Source organism: Ochotona curzoniae, unplaced genomic scaffold (genome assembly GCF_017591425.1).
Source record: "Ochotona curzoniae isolate NIBS_2020 unplaced genomic scaffold, NIBS_Ocur_1.0 contig_1071, whole genome shotgun sequence".
NCBI classification, from domain to species: domain Eukaryota; kingdom Metazoa; phylum Chordata; class Mammalia; order Lagomorpha; family Ochotonidae; genus Ochotona; species Ochotona curzoniae.
In genome coordinates, this window is record NW_024464939.1 from 225083 (window position 1) to 249129 (window position 24047).

The 24047-nt window shown below is 38.9% G+C and overlaps 1 protein-coding gene across 1 annotated transcript; it reads right to left on the minus strand.

Annotated features, from left to right (window-relative positions):
- Window positions 1-788: 788 nt before the first annotated feature.
- Window positions 789-23593, minus strand: CUNH8orf88 (chromosome unknown C8orf88 homolog). Its single transcript, XM_040995134.1, has 6 exons — window positions 23476-23593; window positions 17339-17437; window positions 15733-15806; window positions 8552-8627; window positions 3764-3870; window positions 789-2176 (listed from the first exon to the last, which is right to left on the minus strand). The coding sequence occupies exons 2-6, from the start codon at window positions 17409-17411 to the stop codon at window positions 2153-2155; spliced, it is 354 nt and encodes a 117-aa protein (XP_040851068.1). The 5' UTR covers window positions 17412-17437; window positions 23476-23593; the 3' UTR covers window positions 789-2152.
- Between the last annotated feature and the right edge of the window lie 454 nt (window positions 23594-24047).

The window sequence follows — 24047 nt, forward strand, 5'->3', positions numbered from 1 at the left end:
AAGGTTGAGCTAAAATTGATTAACTTTATATAAAACGTGACATATATTGTGTCAAACTAAAATTGTGTCAATATTAACTTCTACCAATATGTCTGTGTACTCAGTCCTCATTCAATCTAAATAAAATAGTTTCCATTTCACACAGATATTTTTAAACACACATTTTCCACACATCATATACATTGTGTGTATGTGTGTGTGTGCGCACGCGTGCGTGTGTGTGTATGTGTGTGTGTATGTGTGTGTTTGTGCCTCTGGCCAAACTCTAAAAATCACAAGCACTATCAAACACCATCTGGCTCAACTCCTTTAATTTATATACAAAAAAAAAAAAATTCATGGAGAAGTACAATGATTATTCAAAACTACACATATGTACACAGGCAAATAGATAACACACAGTCTTTGTGGTCTCTAATTCCAAACAGTAAGACAGGAGCAAAAGACTTTAAAACCTAAGAGACTTTTGACAAACTCTTTTTGGAAACACTGGCTGCAAATGGTCCCAGAAATACAAAGCCAATCAAAACGTTGCTCTGGTCAGTCCATCTCAGTATTCAATCCAAAAAAAAAAAAAAAAAGTTTGGGGTAATAGGCAGTTTCCAAAGTAACACGGCAGTGTGACTTTAAAAGGGTCCTGCCCTGAGAAACAGCGGTAAGTGGAAAGGTTCTCAATTCCAAATTACGACAAGTTATATCACAGTCTTACACTAGAATCAAAAGAATCTGATGATAGTCAAGCAAACTTAATAATTCTAATCTCAGTTCATATAAATTATATATTTTGGCAATTTGAATGTGTATATATTTGCATACATATATATTGAAGCGTCAAAGAAAAATAGTAGGGGAAAAGCAAACAATTGGGCTCTAAGCATAGAGTTCATTTGAAAACAAACAATACATTTATAAAGTCGCTAAATTTTTTTTTTTTTTGTATTTTAAAAACTACCCATTTTCCTAGGGAACAAAGAATGAGAAAACAGATAAAAGGTACTTGAAAGGCAAAGATGGGTAAATTATCATGGAATAAATACTTGAAATCTGGGCAACATTCAATTAGGGAAGAAAAAAGCAGGTATTAATTTTGGGAGTTCACAGTTCAATGAAATGGTGAACTTGTACTAGCTGTTGGCCTTAAGTGCCTTGCCAGTGGACCCAGAGATCTGGGAGAAGAGAAGCAGGGAGAGGATTTTCACTTACCTTTACATCAGCAATTTTTTTTTTTTGGCATTGTACTGAAAGAAATCTTTCTACTGCAACAACAGCCAGAGTGACAACTGGAAGAGACTTATTGTAGAACATTCCTAGAAATTATATTTAACCCCCCAAATTCTTCATCCACACATTGATGATTGAAACTTAATGTACCGTAATTATTTGCAAATGTCTAAACTTTTCTGCTTTCGGATATAAAATGATATCCGTTTTATTTCGTAACTGCTCAATTCCTACTGGAAATATGGTCTGATTAGTCAAGCGTAGCAGAGTTTCACTTCAGTTTTATTCACTGCCACTGTTTCCGAATAGCCAATCTACTAGGAAATATGAACCTGAGGTTATGTTATCAAAAACCTAGATACTAATCATAGTTATGTTTTAAAATGCCTACTGAAAAAATTCTCTTTCTTGTCTTTGAAAACTAGCCATTTAAGATTTGGAATCATTCTAAGCCCTGGAGGGACTACAAGAATCCAAGTGCTGGTATGGAATCAGTGGGAACCAACTTGAAAAGAAAATTAACTATAAAAGAAATTATATACCATATATACATTGTAGCAAATGCTTTATATTTGAGAATCTTTACAGCTTACATGTCCATTCCATTATTACAAGTGATGAAGCACAAATGTTGCAAGTAGCATGCAAATTACAATCTTCCCAGTTCACTAACCAAATTCCTATTTTCCAGTGTTACTTCGCAATTTATGCAGGAAACTGCCTGCAAAGCTGAAATTGATTAGAAAATTCTTTATAGTGTAAAATATCTTTCTCATTTTAGGAGAAACCAAATAGCCAACCATCAAAATTAAAAATAAAATGAATTGTCACAGTCCATTATATTTATTGCTACTAGATCCACTTCATTTGCAGGTGTCCAAAATATAAAACAAATAATTCTTTATCTTCAAATTCATCTGTTCTTAAAGCACTAGTTAAAACTTTGGTTGTTTTCCTGTAATACAAGAGAAATTCAATTAAATATAGTTTTTACTAGGTAGTTTATCAAATGAAAAAACACTTAGTGTTTACAGATTGAAATGCATGCTATTATAGACTATTCAAACAACTGCAATTCTCAAATGAAACATTCCATGTTTTAAAATATATATATACTTCGTTTTAATATATTAAATTGTATTCCAAACCTGTTGTTCTGTTTCTGTGATACATCATTTTTTAAAAATGTTAAGTCATAAATCAAAAGAAGCTTAACTATAATGCAAACTGATATATAAGTTTGTTCAGGAAAAGTGTATGTCAAACATGTACTTAATAAAATGCTGTTAAAGGTGGAAAGTGTTTTTAAATTTTTAATTACTTCTTATGTGATAGGCAAGGTGAAAACTCTCATGTTCTGGTCCACTCCCCACAGACACAGGTCAGCAGGGACTGGGCAGGGATACAGGAATCAGGAACTCAATCCTGGTCTTCCGTGAGGGTGGTAAGACCCCAGCTGCTGGGAGGATCAGCACTGCGGGCTGGGGTCTGCATCGGCAGGAAGCTGGGTCAGGCAGGAGCCAGGCATTATGATATGGGGCACAAGGTGGTAAGTGACCTCTTAATCACTAGGCCAAATGCCACCCCTGAAAACAGAAAATAGTTAAAGAAAAAAGGGACCACATTTTATATGGCACTGAAGTTTACATTTCTTCTCACAAAAATACTTATATCTACAATATCCTTGAACAGGCAGGGAAATTCAATAATCAGGTGCATTTTTCTCATTAAATATTCTGATGAGATATGTGAAAAAGCATTATATCTTTTTGATTGGCTAAATGTCCAAAACAATTAAGCAATTGAGGGACTATTAATATAAAGTATGAACAAACTTTTAAAAAACTATAATTGAGACAAAATTATTGTGGATCCTACGAGTTAAGAATCCCCAAAATGGAAACAGGAGATGTTAGTCTATATCTCATATTTGATCCATTCTCTGGCTATCTATATATTCTGATTCTAATCTCAGTATAATACTGTCATCTTTAGCTTTATAAAACTGTTGAATTGTTTATAAAACAATTCAAATATAGTCAAATATAAGTAAAATGCAGGAGACACAGAAATAATTTCTGAGTGCATCACGAGATAGGTACCCCAAAACAGCCAAAGCACAGAGTGCCACAAGAGACAGGACTCATCCTCTCAATTCTATTGAATATCTCTGAATATCCAGAGAGGAAAAAAAATAGTTTGGCCCCTATTTCATAGGGTAAAATTAATTCAAGTGTTCTACAGGTAGACTATGGAATTTAATAGGAAACACAATAATCTTTAGGATGCAATACTTTTATCACCTTTCAAGGGAAAATACTTCATAAAATTATTCTACTTCTCAGAGTGATAATTATAATTTGCTATGTTTATGCTCATACATGATGCTTAGACATTGTTATATTTTAATTCAGGTTTATGTTTTTCTGGACTGTATGTCAGTAAAAATATTTCAGTCTAGAGATAAACACTCAAATAAAAATACTAAAGGTCAGAAATTTGAAAATGCATTACTAGAGTATAAAATTAGGAAACTACTTACTGGTTTTTTAAGTACAATGGGATGATCAGGCAGAAAATCTGGTTTTTTTCTGCAGATGGAAACACTTGAGAGCTTCAACAGGAAATCTCTGCTGTATTTAATTCTCTCTGTAGATATTAAACATAAAATGTAACCCTACAGAGCATAATTCCTCTTGATCAATTTTGACATTTTTTTGGATGTCACTTAACTACTCATTATTACACAGTTGATGACTAGTATATGCAAAAGAAAGGAGTTTTGAAAAATATAGTGCTTCCTTGGGCCCGGCGCGGTGGCGCAAGTGGTTAAGGTCCTTGCCTTGCACGTCCGGGATCCCATGTGGGTGCCGGTTCTTATCCCGGCAGCCCTGCTTCCCTTCCAGCTCCCTGCCTGTGGCCTGGGAAAGCAGTCGAGGACAGCCCAAAGCTTTGGGACCCTGCACCCGTGTGGGAGACCCAGAAGAGGCTCCTGGCTTCGGATCGGCATAGTATCAGCCGTTGTGCTCACTTGGGGAGTGAATCATCGGATGAAAGATCTTCCTCTCTGTCTCTCCTCTCTGTATATCCGCCTTTCCAATAAAAAAAAAATATATAGTGCTTCCAATTTTCCTTTTATATGAAAATGAAGTAAATAGGAGGAAAAGGAAGAAAGAGTATTTGAGACATTTAGTAAAGCATGACTGATAATGTCTAGTTATTCAGGTATTATAAAACAATCTGGTGTTACGAAGTGTAATAGGAGAAACACCTATTGGCCAATTCAGATTCTGTCAAAATGGAATTTTAATAAACCTACCTAATATCAATACTAAACATTTCAATCAGAAAATTTCAATTCAGGAAACATTGTCGGCCTGCTATTCACTAGGCACTGCTGACCAAGACCTGAGAAGGGCAATGGGCTGAGTGTGCCTCATCTGAAATGCCAGGGACCAGGCACAGGGCAGAGTGTTTCCAGTTTTAGATAGACTTTACAAGTTGAGCACCCCTAACCTGAAAACTTTAAATTCAAAATGCTCCAAACTGCACATCTTAATTGTGTCAAATAACACTAAAAAAAAAAAAAAAAAAAAAAAAATTGGGGTTTCAGAGCATTGATTCCAGACTTTCAGTTTAGATAGCTCTGCAGATTTCTTTATACCAGAAACTTCAACCAGAGGAGCCAGCATTTGGTACAACAGGAAAAGCCACAGCCAATGGCACCGCTGATATCACATATGGGAGACAATTTGTATTCTGGCTGTTCCACATTTGATATACCTCACTGCTAATGGCCTGGAAAAAGCAGCAAAAAATGACCCAAGTGTCTGGGCCCCTGTAGGAGACCCAGGGGAAGCTCTTGGCTTCAGCCTGGCCTGGTCCTGGCCATTTGGCTGTCTGGGGGTAGACCAGTGGATTTAATATATCTGTCTGTCCCTCTTCAAATAAGTAAGAAAAAGCAATGATCACCTGAAGCTATCACTAAGATAAACCAAATGCTGATCCAGAAGACAGATGGAACAATATTTTTTAAGTGCCAAAGGAAAATAATGTCCAAGGAGGGGGTGTGGGCACTGTCATGAATGCAGGTGAGTCAGACATTTTTCAGATAAATGAAAATACAAAATGTATCACCAGCAGACCTGAAGAGCAGGTCTCAACATTTCTAATGTTAAACGAAGTTCTTCTAGACACAGAGTATCCACTTAAAACATAAAGAAATGCAGAGGGGAAAATCCAACGGACAAATAAAAATGCTGGAAAAGAAAATCCACAGCGTGGCAAAAAGGAGAAAAGGAAAAGCAAACAAAAATTAGAAAAGACTAACAGAAAAAAAAATTCATCTAGTGGTAGGCTTTTATCTAGCCATATCAACAATCACAGGATGTTAATGAGTTAAACCAGAAGAACCAAGTAGCAAACGTCTGACTTTGGGACCTACAATCTGTCAGAACTAGCCACTTTTATCTCACAGACACTAAGAAACACCAAATGCATAATGCATAAACAGAGGGTGTGGCTCTACATCAATAAACTCCGTTTACAAAATCAAGCTTTTGGAAATGTGTTTGACCCAGGGGTTCACCTGCAACCTTCTTTAGAGTGCCTGGGTTTGGGTGCTGGCTCCCAATGGGAGTGCCTGGGTTTGGGTGCTGGCTCCACTTCCAGCAGCAACCGCCTTGCTAATGAGCACTGGGTACACAGCGGTGGGTGGTAGCTGAAGTACTTGAGTCCCTGCCATGCAAGAAAGGACATCAATATATACCATTAAAAACAAAAACAAAACAAAACAAAAAAAACAGACATTTGGGGCCAGCATTGTGTGATGGGTCACAGCTCCAGGCTTCAGTACAGTTTAGCTTTGACTGTTGCAATCATCTGGGGAGTGAACCAACAGATGTAAGAAACCTCTCTCTCTCTCCATGTCTGTCTCTTTCTCTCCCTAGGTAAATCTTTTCTAAAAGACCAGACATTTGAAAGCAATTCAAATGTTTAGAAAACATAAGGGCAAAGTACTAGTAAAAATGTCTAGTAGAGTTTGTTTAAAAACATTATAAATTTCAAGCTACAAACATAGCTTGAAAAAATTAAACAAGCCTAGATTTAATTTTTAAAAGGAATTGGAGCGATGTGCCCCTCAAAGCTTCTGCCCCCTCTCCCCCAACACAGACACATCACTCTGCTAGTTCATTCACATGTAATAGTAGGAGGTGAGCCAAGGCTGCAATGAGGAACTCAAGCCAGGACTTCCATGTGGATGGCAAGGACCCATCTATTTTACCACCTGCTGCCTCCCAGGGTGTGGGCAATAAGCTCCTTGGTCTCTGCCTGTTACCCGGTGGGTGTGGCTTAGAGCTTACCTGCCCAAAACCTGAGTCACAGCTTCCAGCCCTAAGTGGAGTGTGACCTACAACATGACTAGAAGGTCAAGGGAGATAGACGTGCCTTATAGCCAATCACAGTGACTTTGCTGGGTGGGGGGCTGCCGGAAAACACCTTCCCCTGCCCTCTCTGCCCCCTTCCTTAACCTTTAAAACCTGTAACTTGTGCATAATAAAGCAGACATTCCTTACCAGCTTGCCTCCCCTTCAGTGACCTTAAACCTGCTGGTAGGTTTAATCCCCCACCACCACCCACCCCCCAGATTAGGGAAGACCCCAGTGGAAAGCTGGAATCAGGAGCTAAACCAGGACCCAAACCTAAGTATGCTGATAAGGAATGCAGCTGCACAGGCATCTAACAGCAACACCAAAGACCCATTCCCCAGGAATGGTAACAGGCTGGCTGCAGAGGAGGTCATAAACTTAGATACACTTTGTCACAGTGCACAGATGGCTCCCATCTGGCAACTGGCTGTGAGTAGAGGTAAAATCTTCAATTCCAGGGTCCTACCCTTAAGGAGAGCTTCCTTTCCACCCCCCCGTCTGCTTACTAAGGGTTAGAGCTGAGGCAGTTATCGTGAGCAATGAGATGGAATTCATGTGTTGAAGATAGCAAAGTAATAACCAAGAATACTGAGGCAGTAACAACTTCATAAAGTAGAACCAGCAGATCAACTCAGAATTTTACAATGTAGAGAAAATAGAAATAGTTGGAAACAGATTTGCAGTTCCTAAAAGAATTGAAACTAGAACTGCATATGACTGAGCAATGCAACCACTGGATTCTTCTCCAAAGGAAATGAAACCAGCATACTGAGGAGCTATATTCATCCCAACTTTTACTGCAGAACTATCCATAATAGCCAACATATGGAATCTTGAGTCCAAAACAAGAAGTTTGATACATACGTATACACATACATACATATAAGGAAGAAAAGACTACTACTGGGGCCCAGTGCGGTAACCCAGCGGCTAAACTCCTTGCCTTGTACACGTGCCGGGATTCCATCTGGGAATGGGTCCCCACTTCCCATCCAGCTCCCTGCTTGTGGCCTGGGAAAGAAGTAGAGGATGGCACAAAGCCTTGAGACCCTGCACCTGCATGGGAGATCCAGAAAAAGCTCCAGGCTCCTGTGTTCAGATCAGCTCAGCTCGGGCCATTGCAGCCACTTGGGGAGTGAATCAGCGGACGGAAGATCTTCCTCTTTGTCTCTCTCCTCCTCTCTGTATATCTGACTTTCCAATAATAAATAAATAAATAAATAAATAAATAAAGACTACTGCCACTTAGCCATTAAAAAAATGAAACCCTTTCATTCTGCAGCAAATACACTTGAATTACATTAAGTAAAATACTCCAGGCATAGAAATATGTGATCATGCCATACAATCTGGTACTTCTGTGTAAAAAGGCTGATCTAAATAAAAATAAAAAATAGGAGAGTGACTTGGTGTGGGGAAAGATAACACGAGATTAATGTATACAAAATAATTGTTAGTAGGGGAATACACTTGATGTTCCTCAGCAAAGTGGGAAAATTACAGTTATTAACACTGGAGTGCGTACTTCAAAACAACTAGAAAAGTTCTGAATCTTGCAAACACAAAGAAAGGATAAATTATGTCATAAATTGAATGCTGCGACCTAACCATCACACGGTTCATACATGTGTTGAAACATCACACCACACCTCATAAATACAAATAAGTATTACTTAAAATAACATAAAACTATAAAAGAAGAAAGTAGAGAAACTAACTTCTATCTTGCCATTTCCTTTCCAGAAGTCAAACCAACAGCCTAATATTCACAGAGAGGAACGTAAAAGAATACAGCAAAAACCCTGCACACACAAATGTTCAGCAAAACAAGGGAACAATATCAAGTTTATAGGAGTGTTGTCATTTGGTGGTGAAACGTGAGAGCTATAATGAAATCTTACCTTTTTTAACTGGAGACTGATGTTGCTGCTGTTCAGTAAGACCTTGAGAAAAAGTTTGCATTCCATTCGTCTTACACTAGAGAATAAAAATACACTCATTAACTCAAGTTAAAACCCTTCACACAATGTTCTTAACACCCAAAATAGTTTTCTATAAAAAAAAAATTAGTTAAGCTATATTTGGGGAATAAAAGATAAGCAATCACTCTAAGTCCGCTTATTAAAAACGAGCAAGAAAACCCATCATTCTGAACACATTCACAACACATTCACATATATCTGCAGCAATATTTTGTCATAATTATATTTTTGTAAATAAAAGTCTGATGATCAATTTGAAAATATATGCAAAGAGTTTACAAAGAATTCGTAAGGGAAATGCATATTTATGAAAAAAGTTTCCATTTTTACATGAAGGCAAATATCTTTTAACTTCATTTTTACATAAATTTTTCTACATAATTTTATAGATGAGATTTTTGGGTTAGTTTTTGAAACTCAAGGCCATCAAATGTAGTTATGAAGACTCCCCTTCCATAGTTTAAATAGTGTAGATTTACTAGACATTTTAGATGGAAGCACAGCACAGTATTCTAACAAAACCGTTTGTCTTATCATTGTGTTTCCCTTCTGATATTCGAATAGGTGGCAAGCAGGTGGTAGTGCATCTGTGGAACCCATTCATTAGCACGAGTGCCTATGGCAATGACAAGCACTTTGCTCTGTATCAGAGATAAGCACAAAATTGAACACCACACTAACATACCCATCTTCACATTTAAAAGCCAAAAAGTAGACAGAAAATAAAATGCCTAATAAGATTTGAGAAGCTCTAAAAATTACAAAAAGTTCAACAGCTGTATTAAACATATTAAATCAACTTACGAATATCAGGAAAGGCTTTTGCTAGGACGTAAAGGCCTACACAGATACCTCAAGGATTAGTCAACCTGGGAAAGCAGTGGCAAATGCATGATTACTGAGGAACAAGGGATGGTGGCACTCTTCAGTAAACGGGAAAAAAGACTAGAAGCTTGAGAAAAGCAAAGTACATACAAGGGGTTTTGGTGTGGTTTCTTGTGCGTTGTTTCATTGTTTTTTTCCCCCTCCAAATCAAGTGATTGTGCAATGTATGCACACTCTTCTATATGCATTTCCAGAAACTGTCTTTATGGCTTAGACCAAAAATGTTCCCAGCCCCTAGCCACTCATCCCAAATACATGCCACCAAGGGAAGAGAACAGAAAAAGACAAATGTACGTAAACCTACATTCCTGGAAAGAATATCTAAACCGTAGGAGATTTACAAAGAAGATCAAAAGACAAAAGGTGAAAAGGTAGGGGGAACTGTAACAAAGAACTTAAGGAAAGGGGCTAAGCAGGAGGCATGGGCCCAGCCATTAGACACTGCTTGGGACACACCTGTATTGGAGCATCTGAGCTTGCTATACTGTGGCTGCTCCTCACTCCAGTTTTCTGCTAAAGTAGATACTGAGAGGCAGGAGTGATGGCATTCATGCCAGCCATGGGCAGACCTGGAATGAGCTGCATCTCCAGCGTAGGGCTTCAGCCTCAGCCCAGCCCCATTGAGGCCCTTGGGAGATGAATCGGCAGATGAGGGCACAGATGGGATGTATCTCTAGTTGTTTATCTCTGTCCTCCCTCCAGTAAGTAAATGTAAAGCTTTATAGAGAATGAGCAAAGGAAATGAACTGATAATACAGATGAGGAAAATCCAAATGATTTTTAGATCAAAGACAGTTATAAATCCTCAAAACTTCTATTAATAAGAGGTTAATAATTTATCCAGCCTCTATGACTGCCACTAATAATCAAATTAGCAGAAATGAGCCTGCACTGGTTTCTAAGCTCTTGGCCATAAGAGACTGTTAAGTTTCCACCACCTGTCTCTTGGAACACTGGCCTTGAAATTCAGCTCTATCATTATTAAGACACCCAAGCCATTTGGAAAACCCATTTATTGGTGCTCACATAGCCCCCTGCCAACAACCTTTAAAAGACAAGACTGATTCATTGTCACTGGAAAGCAAGATTTACAGAGAGAAGGAGAGAGGCACAAAGATCTTTCATCCGCTGGTTCACTCCAAAAGTGCTGCAATGGCCAGAATTGAACCCGTCTGAAGCCAGGAGCTTCTTTCAGGTTTCCCATGCAGGTGCAGGGCCCCAACGATGTCGGCCATCTTTAACTGTCCTCCCAGGCCACAAGCAGGGAGCAAGATGGGAAGTGGAGCAGCCAGTACACTGGCCATATGGGATTTCCAGTGTGTTCAAGGAGAGGATTTAGCCACTAGACTATTATACCAAGCCACACAGCTTCTTCTGAGCTCCAAGTCAACAGCAAGTTGCAATTGCCAGCTATTCCCAAGTCTTTCAATGACTCTTGATCCTGCATGCTACCTGACTGCCACCATATGATCAAATGAAAATGAGAAATACCATCTGAGCCCAAGCTCAAGCTTCCAAGTACTTTCATATGAGGTAATAAAAATAGTAAGGCTAAAAGAAGGTGTTCATGTATAAGGAAGGTAATATCAGGCAGAAACGTGGGTTTGCACAAAGAATTTAAAAATAGTGTAAGAAAATCAAGAATATCCATTAAAATAAATGTATCATTATGCAGTGTGCGCTGTATCAAAACATCATGTGAGTGCAATTCTGGACATCTCATTTAAACAAAATAGTAATCGTTTATATTAAATGAAATATGTTACAAACAGGTAAATGAATGATTCCAATTATGGGGAGTACTCTGAGTAGTCAAATTCATTGAGATAGAAAGAACACTACCTGGATTCAGCTGGACTATCTAGACACAGTTGGCTAGGCTCTGGAAGGAGGAGGTTGGCATAGCTAATACTGTCTAATGGGCATGGTGTTTATTTGGAAAGATGAAAAAGTTCTAAGATGGATGATGGTGACGGTTGCAAAACAATGTGAATATACTTAATGTCACTGAACTAAAATAATAAAGACAAAATAGTGATGGCCACTGTTATTGTGCTTTACCACAATCAAAATCATTTAACTTCAAAAATTAATTAGAGCCCAGCACAACAGTCTAGTAGCTGAAGTCCTTGGCTACTCCACTTCCCATCCAGCGCTCTGCTTGTGGTCTGGGAGGACATAAAGGATGGCCCAAGACTTGGGACCCTGCACCCACTTGGGAGACCCGGAGGAAGTTTCTGGCTCCTGGCTTCAGATTGGCTCAGCACCGGTCACTGTGGCTATTTGGGGAGTGAACTAGCAGATGGAAACTGTTTCTGTCTCTCCTTCTGTCTGTGAATCTGCCTTTCCAATAAAAATTAAATATTTTGTTAAATTAAGTAGTTAAAAAGAAAAATATTAACAATTTATCATGCATGTAAGGTAAGTAAGTCTATGACCATAACAGAACAAGAATGGGTAGGAATACACCACAAAATAGGTACTAAATTTATTAAGCAAGTTTAACAAAGTCATATAAAAGAGAGAAATCCACCCAGTGGTTTACTTTACAAATGCTCAGAAAGTTCCACTTGGGCCAGACCAAGCCAAACAGGCAGCAGCTTAAGCCATATAGGTGCTGGTATGAGACCCAGCTGTTCTACTTCTAATATAGTGCCTTGCCAAATGTCTGGCAAAGCAATGGAGAACAGAGAATGGTACAAATACTTGGGTCCCTGCACCCATGTGGGAGAACTGAATGAAGCTCCTGACTCCTGGCTTTGGCTTGGCCCAGACCCACAGCTACTTCAGTCATTTGAGGAACAAACTAACAGATGGAACCGCTCTTTCCTTCTTTCTATATAATTCTGCCTTTCAAATAAATAAATTTAAAAAAGGCAGTGACCATCAGAAGCAGAGTTCACACTTGAATGCGGGCATTCTGATCCAGCATACAGGTTTCTCTAGTGGCATCTTAAGTCATTTCCTCAAATACTTCTCCCTTTAAATCTTTATTCATTAACTTGGGAGAGGGAATAGTGAGTTCCAGAAGTGCCCACAACAAACAGGCCTAGACTGGCCAAAGCTGAGATCAAGAACTGTCAGGGTCTCCCACACGGTGGTAGGCACCACAGTACTTCTGAGCCATCACTGCTGCCTTCTGGTATGTACTAGTGGCAGGAAGCCAGGATTGGGAGTGGAGTTGGAACTTGAACCCAATAACTCCAATAAGATGCAGACCAACTGTATTTCTGTATCCTAGCAACCAACAGGTGGAGTTTGAAAATTATAAAACATATCCTTTCCAGTAGTATCAGGTATATTTAAAAATTTATGAACTTTGTCAAAAAGACGGCTATGATGGACACATAGAAAGATATGCCATGTTCACAGACCATAATAGTCAATATTGTTAAATTAGCAAAACTCTGTAAGAGTTTTTATAGAAATTGGCAAACTTTTTAAAATTTTTGTAGTGGGCCCGGCGCGGTGGCGCAAGTGGTTAAAGGTCCTCGCCTTGCACGCCCGGGATCCCATGTGGGCGCCGGTTCTAATCCCGGCAGCCCCGCTTCCCTTCCAGCTCCCTGCCTATGGCCCGGGAAAGCAGTCGAGGACGGCCCAAAGCTTTGGGAACCTGCACCCGCGTGGGAGACCTGGAAGAGGCTCCTGGCTTCGGATCGGCATAGTATGGGCCCGTTGCTGCGCTCACTTGGGAAGTGAATCATCGGACGGAAGATCTTCCTCTCTGTCTCTCCTCTCTCTGTATATCCGCCTTTCCAATGAAAAAATAATAAAAATAAATCTAAAAAAAAAAAATAAAATTTTTGTAGAATTGAAAATAACCTAGAATGGCCAAGACAAATTTTTAAAAATTATAATCCTTTATTACCTGATTTGAATTTATTTATATTATATAGCATCTCTGATATAAGCTTTAGCTGATTTTGCATTGTTACTGAAGCAACAAAACTGTACACTTAGAAATTTTATTGTATTATTTGATTTTCTTTATAAAATCCAATATTAATATACTCTCTCTGCATATGTAGTTTGTAAAATAGTCAATGGTCCCAAAAAGAATGACAAATAATACAATTTGAAGGGGCTGAGTGCATCGGTGGACAAGGGAACTATTCACAAGCCAAAAACAGCTGGGTTTGTGATAACCTTGCAATAACAAGCAGTAGACCGAATCCCTCTGGTTAAACATAACAGAAGGAGCATCCCTGGCCTCAATACTATCCTTCTTATTTTCCTCAAGTTGTTAATAACAGACCAAAGCATACCAAGACTCTAAGTTAATATCTTCTCTTACTTTGTTTTAGTTAATGTACAAAAAACTATTTTAAGAACTGCTAGCTTCACATAGGTGAAGGATTAATGGGAGCTTTGTGTGACATCTGGGTTCTTTTGGAGTATAAACGTCTGTGTAATCTCAAAGTGTGTCATCCTGAGAGTGCGGATGATGGCCAGTGTAGACTAATAAAATCATTTCTCCATTGAGCATCTTCTTGTTGTCTATTCAACTAATCCTGACAACCACTTTCTGCACTGATTAGGGGGATGTTAACTATGATAATCATGAAACAACATGTTTCAGACATTTATAGAAAACTCTTACAAAGGAAGAATAATTCATCACGGTGCTAACTTAGGAAAACAGAAAAAGATCAGTGTGATAAAGAGCCCAGAATCAGACTCTTATCTATATGCCAACATTATTAAGCACTGCATTATAAGTCAGTGTGAAAGGACAAATTAGTCTATGAATCATGCTTTAAAAGTGCTTATTTATGTGAAAGGACAGATTTCTATCTATACCATACAATAAATTGGGATTAATCTACGCATCAAACATAAAAGCAAATTTTTAAATATTTGGGAGTGTATATAGATCACTTCTCGGCCTTTTGATTAAGATCACGTGTGAAGTGTGTGTAGAAAAATACCTTGTGAGATTAAAAACAGAGACATCTTTTTTAAAAAGGTAAACAAAGAAAAACAAAATCATGAAGGAAAACGTAATATTCAGAACTTCTAGACGAAACACACACAAGAAAAACACTCTCTCATAGGCCACAGTCCTAGAAAAGAAAATGTTCTCAGTACACATAAGACTAATAATTACAATTCAAAATATATGTTAAAGCTGTAGATATAGGTATCAAGGAAAAAACAATCCAAGAAAAACAAGCAAAGGACATTAACTGGCAATGACACAAGAGGATAATCAAAATGGCCAAACTGAAAAATTAATTTCCAATTTTTTTACAAGTAATAGAGGGCTCACAATTAAAACCAACAGAAGGTGATTTCTCAACCACCGGATAAGGCAAAAATTGTTAATATCTAACAGTAACAACAAACAAAAGCAGAGCCCTCACGCACTGCTCACTTTGGAGAGCGACTTGCAGTACTTACTAAAGCTGAAGATAATACCTTCACATACAACAATTTCTGCTACAGCTTCATACTATAATCTTTCAAGCATCTACAAAATGAAAAATACATGGATCTTCATGCTGAAGCCTTTATCATAAAACAGAAACACGTTCACCAACAGATACAGAGCAAAATGTGGTATAGGCACATATATTAAATGACTGTCCCGAAGCAAAATGTTTAGAACTACTTCATTCACTGAGAAGTTGTCCAGTATTTCATTCATGAATGTACTTATGCCTGTGCATGCATTGTGTACTTCTAGAAGTATCTGAATAAGAAACTGGTACAAAGGTTACTTCTGTTGAGAAGAAATGGATGATTGGATACAGAGACTGGAAGGAAACTTTTCACTAACATGCTATTTCATCTATTTTAAATTTGATGACAAAAATGTAAAGATATGGAGCTTAATGTATAGAATACAAAAATATACGGGTAAAATATTATTTTTCTAAAATTATAACAAAATAAGTTTTATTTATTGTGGCAAAAGCACAAATTCATGAAATAAATAACAAATTGAGTATCTCTGGGAAGACAATGGGATGGTGAAAAACTGTTTTTTCTCACACCATTTTTACTTTGAAGTTTTAACAAATATAGCATAATAAATTACATTCACTAATGTAAAGTTCTAATTACATGATGTTAGATTATCTTCAAGATATGTTTGATACATATCCTAAGTTTTTATAAGGTAGTGATTACAATGTCTGGCACACAGAAGCCATCTAACAAATGTTACTTTCTAGTCTAAAAAGCCTCATTTTATCATAATTTCTAAGACTTACTCTGCTAACTCCACTTTGTAAGCACTGAGTGTTGCATGCATATTCATTTTGAAAATTGAAAGGGAACACTGTTCCTGTTAGGAGAGAAAAAAACTTTAAATATTCATGACTTCAATAAATGATATAATATCACCTAAAGAATTCAAGTATTCAAGATACTGCTTACACTATTTTGAAATGTTCATTTATTTACCACACATTTATTTCAACCCTATGAAATATAAGTTTCTACTTTAGGGGATGGGAATAAAAGTGTAGAAAGAGTTTAAAGATAAAAAGATTTTGTACCCTAATTTAGACAAGCTAATAACAATTACAAAGCTGGTTGGTAACCACTAAGCTATATGAGAGATACAGAGAATACTAGAAGAGAACAGAGTAGATGTTAGGGTATCAGGATGGTTGCACAAGAAAAAATATCTCAACTAAATCTTGAAAGTAGGTGATTCCTCTAGTAACTTGATATGGTCAGGGAGCATGGCAATGTATTAAGAAAACCAAAATTAATTTCTGCCCTACTGAACTTCTCCACCTAATAAGTGGCTCTTACTTCATTGCCTGGATCTTAAGAGGACTGTGATTACACAAAAGACCAGAGCTACTACTCATCCTGTGTCCGCACCCACTAACCCACGTAACAGCAGCCTTGGGGGAGGATCAGTGAGAAACTGATCTGCAATGATAAAGGAGAGACGGGTACTGAAACAGAAACACTGCCAGTGGTTTAGCATTCTTCCATTTAAGGATTAAAATGTGACACTTGACCCTACACAACTGCTTTAGCATATCAGAAAGATAAAGGATCGAAATTGCTAAGCTATATCATCTTTGAAGATTCATTAATTCCATTTGTCTGATGAAATCCATCATCATGTGGTGAAAGATGACCAAAGTGGTTCCTTATAGAGACCCAGGAAAAGAAAGTGAGTGGGGCACAGAAATTAGTGCCATTTAGATCATTTCTGCTTCATCCTGTCCCCAATTAACAGTCTGTAATCCCCGCTTGGTGTATCATCATTTAACTCAATTTAACATGCAGAATAAAGAGAATTTTAATAGACTATATGTTTACCACCCAAGTTCAATCACAGAAACCACTGTGATAACAAGTAATGAATAGAATTTTTAAAAATTAATATTCCATGTTAAAACATCAAGTGCTTTTAGAACTTATCTAAAAAGAATAGTCTGATGAACAGAAGGCCATACAAGTTTGGAGTTCTGTTTAGTTTTTGTTGAGATTGTTCAGAATTAGTCATGTTTCTGCTCGAGCAGTCATAACGTCTACCTAGCACGACAGAATCATGTACAGTCTCTAGAGTTCTGTACTCATTTTTTTTCCTTTTTTCACATGAAAAAGGACCTTGACTACTTTACAAAGAGCATAATCACATGGCACAATTTATACTGGGAATATCAATCACATTCTTGCAAGAAGTTAGTTTATAAAATGAAACATTAAAAAAAACCCCTCTTAAAACAGATGGGGAAAACAGTTTTCTTTACTGCTTAAACTGTCTACTTCAATCCTATACTCTTTAGCCTTTTAATTACGAATTAGAACTTAACAAATTAATATTAGTAAATTGCACACTCTATGACTCACCTGGGGAAGAAGCCAGATGACGAACAGGTCTTGCTGGTTGAAGCGGTTTACCAATCAATTTTTTGGTTTCCATTTCCACAAAGACCTTGAGGTTCCATACTTTAAGAGGAAAAAAATCATTTAAAAAAGCATTTAAAAAATCATTTTAAAAAGCATTTAAAATATAAGCAATAATATTAGTCCTCTTTGTAGCATTTATCACGGCTGAATATTTTCCTCTTTCAACCATTTCTTCCTTTAACCTTCCTGTCTTCATTACTGTGAGTTGTTCCCTATTTCTTTTATTGTTTCTTCTGACTTGGTTACCAAATTTGGTCTCATCTGTTATCCCATTCTTAAATGCAGGTATCCTTAATTTGGCTTTGGTCTTCCTAAGCCAATCTCTGATTGTCATGGTTGCAACTCCCATCTATATGTTTCCAGCACCCTCTTTTTGAAATTCCAGCTCTATTTATCTAATTGCCTGGTGAAAATCAAATTTATATGTAATCATGAGTACCTAAGATTTAATTTTTAAAAAATTAATTGCAGTTAATTGCATTAACTTCAAGGATGTATCTCCTACTGTATTCCCTAAAGTCATAAACCCCCTTAGATCATCCTTGGTTAAAACTCCCCCAATTAGTCTCTAAATAGGAGACTCCAACCCATAATTAGTCTCTACTTCTTAAACACACCTCCAAGTTAAGCCTACTTTATTAATTTCCACCTCTAATTTCTTAATTCTATAGTATTTATTAATCCATCTCTGTGATTACCTTCTCGGTACTTTAAATGTGCTCCTTCTATATTTTTGGAATATCAAGCATATATCAATCTCATGACATTTCAATAGTATCATACAGTACCATTAATGTTTGCCCTATTTATCCTCCGTATTAACCAAAGTGAGAAAGACTGTCTTTATTCACCCTACATCTCCTGAAACTAACACAGTAACTGAAACAAATCCAAAGTGGATACAGAACATGCATCTCCCAAAGAAATGATAGATGGACTCAGTGTGATGGCTCAATTGGCTAATCCTCCACCTCCAAGCACTGGGATCCCATGTGGGTGGTGGTTCATGTTCCAGTTGCTGCACTTCCCATCTAACTTCCTGCTTGTGACCTGAGAAAGCAGTGGAGGACAGCCGAAAGCTTTGGGACCCTGAAGCCACACAGGAGGCATGGAAGAAGTTCCTGGCTTCTGGCTTCTGGCTTTGGATTGGTTCAGCTCTGGCCATTGCAGCCACTTCGAGAGTGAGCCAGCAGATGAAAGATCTTTTTCCCTGAATCTTCTCTCCATATATCTGTCTTGCCAATAAACATGAATAAATTTAAAAAATGATTTTTTTTAAAATTAAGATCTTCTTAAACACATTCTACTTAAAAAAAATGAGCTTTACATCATCTTGTTAATTGCAATATCCATTCACTGAACAGTAAACAACCCATCTATGCTGTACTATTCAGAAAATCTATAAACCAGCACTAATACAACATAGGTTCAGATCAGCATACCTAAGTTAAGATGATGATACCACATCCTGGTTAAAGAACTGCATGGATAACTACACTCCACATTTTGATGCCTGATGTAAATGCTAAATAAGATCATCTACATATAGCACTCAGCACAACACCTGATACAACAACAATTCAACAAAAATTAGCTAGTAGTAGTATTATCCTAATTTACAAATAGGGCTTAGAGTTTTTTTTTGTTTTTCTGAAGATCAAGCACCTACATAATTTATCCACACTTTTGGTCAACACTCCATAATCTAAATAGCTCCAACCTTCTTTCCATTTCACACTGGGTAAAACTACTGAAATTTTGGCAAATAACCTTCCTATAAAGCCACAAAACGTTCCCATACCCTCTTCTAATGTATCCTCTTATAATGTAGCAGGAACTTGGGCCATCTTCCACGGCTCTCCCTAGTGCATTAATTATCAGAGAGCTGGATGGCAAGTGGAGCATTCAGTGCTCACAAGTAACACATACATCACACGTGGCAGTTTAACCTGTTATACCTTAATGAGCCCCTACAAATTTTTATGCTCATCAAAACAAAGCCATAAATAAAGCCCCACTTGACTTTGGACCTGTTCATCCCATAATTGCATGACCTTAAATAAATCATAAATCCAAGGAACCGTTTCCTTCAAATATAAGGAAGACATAATTATTCCTTTTTAGTTAAAAATATTTTATCTTATTTTAAAATGCTTTTATGCATATATAATTCATAGTGTGGTAGACTAGTGGCTAAAGTCTTTGCCTTGCACGCCCTGGGATCCCATATGGGTACCGGTTCATGTACCGGCTGTTCTACTCCTCTTCCAGCTCCCTGCTTGTGGCCCAGGAAATTAGTCAAGGATGGCCCAAAGCCTTTGAACCCTGCACCAGCATGGGAGACCTGGAGGAAGCTCCTGGCTCCTGGCTTTGGATTGGTTCAGCTCTCTGTTGTGGCCACTTGGAGAGTGAACCAGTGGATGGAAGATCTTTCTGACTTTCCTGTCTGTGAATCTGACTTTCTAATTAAAAAAAAGTAAATCTTAAAAAAAAAATCACAGGTATATAAACAATCTCTCAAAGTTAACAATAACAACCATGGCCAGAAGAGTTATTTTTTCCTGTAATTTGGAGAAAACCCAGCCAATAAGCTGAGTTAATATTTATGTACCTTTGAAATATATCCATTAATTAGTACTTGAATGTGGCTATGAACATAAAACTATTTCGTCCTATCCTTGCTGACAGTATCAGGCTATACTTGTTGACATAATAATAAACAAAAAGGACCCACAAGCACAAGAAATTAAAAATCCTTACTAGATGAAATATTTTATTTGTGGAAAAAAATGTTCCAAATGATGACCAAGACTCCATCTCAAGTCCACTGCTTTATTAATGTTTACGCTGGCCATTTCAATTAAGATGCCAATATCTGCAGACAGCAACTTTCCACCCTGATTCCCATGTGAAGCTACTGTAGCAGAATACAATACGACAGTTGTTTGGCACACACATGCTTGATTCTCATTGCTCAGCTGGAATTGAGCTGTAGACTCTGAAGTCTGTTCTAATTGCCCAGCAAGGCAAATCCAGAGTATTGAAACTAGGAATTTGTCAAGATTTGGGGATTTGTGGGACTCCATTATTTTATTTCACAACACTAGTAAGTAAACAAAATAAAATCTACCTGTCCTTCCATCTGTAGTAGCAAAGTTTACAATGGCACTCCACATGAAAATTCACATCCATTAAAGAATACTGTCACACAGTACTTGGCTTGATGTTTTCAAAAAGTCAACTATGCCCGCACAGAGACACTCTCATTATAAAGAATGAGTTTGGAATCACAGTATTTACTAACTCCTACCATTATGTCATTAGCAGCATTTACAAGGATATATTGTAAAACTGACCCATGAGTTTATAAAGTAAGACTCTACAAACCAAAATCTAATTCTCATGTAGAAGGCCCCATGTGGGATATGTATCAAACACCCAGTGGATGCTGAAACTAAAGAGTATGGAAACACAGACTACCTTTTCCTGTGCCTACATGCATACATGTAATGCCTCTCCCGTTTTAACTAAGCACTGATCACACCGTGAACCTGATCTCCGCAGCTGAGGTACAACAGCAAAACGAGCACAAATTTCTTTCCATTCTTCACAATTCACGTACACAAGATTAGTTTTTACCAAACATCTTACAGCAATCTCCATACACACATTTTTCTGCCCTAAGTTAAGAACTTCGACATTTTCACTCGAAAACAGAATGATGAGATTTCTCTAGCATATGTGTACTGCCAGCATCATTACTCTTCCACTTTGTGGTCATTATTCAAATCAGGGTGACCTAAGCGCAAACACTGCAATACCTGACAATCAGTCCGAGAAACAAGATGGCTAAATCACAGAAGAGTAGATGTGGCATGGATATGCTGCTGGGCAAAGGCTAATTCACATTCCACTGGGGCATGATTTGATCAGACTATTCGGAGCACACCAAATGAAAACACACTTTAAAAAAAATGTATGGAGATTTTAATCTAGTATTTTGAGATTAGAATGCCATCGCTTCTCAGCCTTTTGGCTAAGATGAAGTGTGGAGACTAGAATGCCAGCAAGTAACTGGCACTAGAGAGAATAAAACTGCAGCTATGGGTGAAGTACCACCAGAAATTTTACTGAGATATATGTAGTCATTACACAAAATAACTTTAATCATAAACCCAAATGAATATTTCATTCATACAGAGCTCAGAAAATTCCCCTAGATGCAATGGTTTCTCCCTTGGGCAGGCATTTATGACATCAACTAGTACCAAGGAAAATAGCTGTAAAACAAACAGAAGCTTACCTACAAGACTGGGTAGCCACCAATACAGCTATCATAAAAAGGTGTCCTTCAAAATATAAACTTACTTTTACAACATAACTGATTTATCTTTTGTGACATAATTGTTTTTAAAGAGATTCTGGTTAAATGTCTTAAAATATTCATTCTGAGAATATATGCTGAAGTGGATGCTGAATAAGGTGTTGCAAGTTTATGAAAATTTAACAAATCATCTCAACAGGTCCCATTAAATGAATAAAATATCTGTCATATCACCTGCTATGATTGCATAGGAAAAAAATACATGAATCCTCAAGCTAATTTTGAAATTGCAAATTAAACCCAAAATTTTCTAAAATGTCACATCATGGGATAATAAGTCACCATCTGACCACTTTGGAAGCCATTTTAATAAATCCCTTTACTACATATTACTCTTTAAACATTTTAAATCCAATGCATGCTAGCTGTCTTACATATATCATCTCACTTTTGAGCTCTCCCTTTGCTATTGGTGAAAATCAATGGTCCCAATTGGCAGATGCAAAGCCCAAGACTCAGAGAGATCAGAGACATAGCCAAGGTGAGCACTAGCTGTGAGACTTTGAGTGTGGGGTTCATGCCCTTGTCTCTAAAATTGCCTGGCCACGGCAAATATGGACTAAAAGATTGAAAGAAGGCACAAAAAGCCTCACCAAAGTATGTACTAGTAATTTTCATGTGTTTAAAATATTAAATAACTTAGGGGATGGCTATGCTTTCACTATTCTATAACCATTACTAACCATACTAGCCATACTAACCAAGAAGCTTACTAGGTAAGGGTTTTAGAAGCAGGATAGTATATTTAAAATGTCTCTTAAAACCTTTGGCAAAGTGCCGACAATTCTCCTTCAGTTAAGATCACATTTCCTTTTACCTTGTATATTTTTCCCGCAGTATAACCAGGATTCAATCTAAATTTCAACACATTACTCTTGTCAGGTTAAGATTTAAAAAAAAAAAAATCTCATGTAAACTACCCACACTGGTAAAACGACAGTGGGAAAGTAACACAAAGAATATGTAATGAAGTTTGAAATAAACCAATCATGACTTAGGTGGTAAACAACATCTTACACTCCACAAATCTGGTTGCACTGTTGAGGAAAATTTGAAACCAAAGCATCAAAAGGCTGAAAGCCAGGAAAGTTCTATCACATTTGTTTCATTTGTTGCTTTCTCTTAATGGCAAGAGTAGAAAGTACACCCCTCTCCCACAACAGCTGCCCCTTCCCCAGTTTGAAGCATCTTTCCATAAAATCTAACTAACATTTAAACGATTCTGATAGGATCAACCCGCCCAGGTAATCTGAGTTTATGATTGCCCTTAACAATCCAGGCGAGGTTTTAGGTAACTTTGCCTAAGATCCCAGGAAGGGGCAAGAAGTCTTGAAATTGTCCCAACACCAGCCCCAGGTGCTGGGAGAGAAACCTGGGGGCGCGGCGTGTCCATCATCCTGTCCTGGTGGTTGGCGGTGGTGTCCACCATCACCTTGGCGAGGAGATTCTCCCGGCACTGGCCGGCTCCGCGCTTTCCCATCCTTTTGCCGTTCTCCTGCCCCTAGTCGGACATCTCCCGCACGTCTCACGATCTAATCCACCAGGGGACCCGGCGGGGACCCTGGGCGATTGATCCACTCATCCCCAAGGCGCCTTTCCCTGGCCAAAACTTCACCGGCGGGCGGGCTTCGGAGCCCGCGGCCACCGGCCCCAACTGCCTGCCCGGGTGTCGCTCGTCCTCCGCATCACCTACCGCCTCAAGATCCGGGAGGACTTGGGGACGGCTGCGTGGCCGAGCTGAGCCCAGACGCGCCGGCCGAGCGCCCCGCTGCCCGTCGGGGAACGGCTCCGGCCGCGCGCGCCGGCGGCCTCGGCTGGCGGAGGGGGCGGAGGGGGCGGCGAGGGGCGCCTCGGCCGCGGCCGTTCAACAGGCGGCGCGCGCAGCCGCCGGCCAACGGCCTCTCGGAGCTCCCAGGCTCGGCCCGGACCGGGCGCGCCCGCGGGAACTGCCTCTGCGACCCCAGTCCGCGACCTTGCCTGTCCGCACACGGCCCGGGACGGAGGCGCGAGGCAGGCGGCCGGCGCGGGGGAGGGGGATGCTGCGCGGCGGGGGAGGGGCGCCTCTGTGAGGGAGGTCGCCTCCTGGGGGAGGGAGTCGCCTCTGGGGGGGGGGGGCGCCTCTGTGAGGGAGGTCGCCTCCTGGGGGAGGGAGTCGCCTCTCGGGGGGGAGGGGGCGCCTCTGTGAGGGAGGCCGCCTTTGTGGGGGCTAGGGGGAGGGGGCGCCTCTGTGAGGGAGGTCGCCTCCTGGGGGAGGGGGTCGCCTCT

Bases quoted from the DNA above. Each gene is read 5' to 3' on its own strand.
- CUNH8orf88 (XM_040995134.1), bottom strand. From the start codon at position 17,411: ATGGAAACCAAAAAATTGATTGGTAAACCGCTTCAACCAGCAAGACCT. The intron at 3,871-8,551 runs GTAAGATTTCAT...TAATATCTACAG, and splicing joins TCAGTCTCCAGTTAAAAAAG to AGAGAATTAAATACAGCAGA. The intron at 2,177-3,763 runs GTAAGTAGTTTC...CTTGTATTACAG, and splicing joins CCATTGTACTTAAAAAACCA to GAAAACAACCAAAGTTTTAA.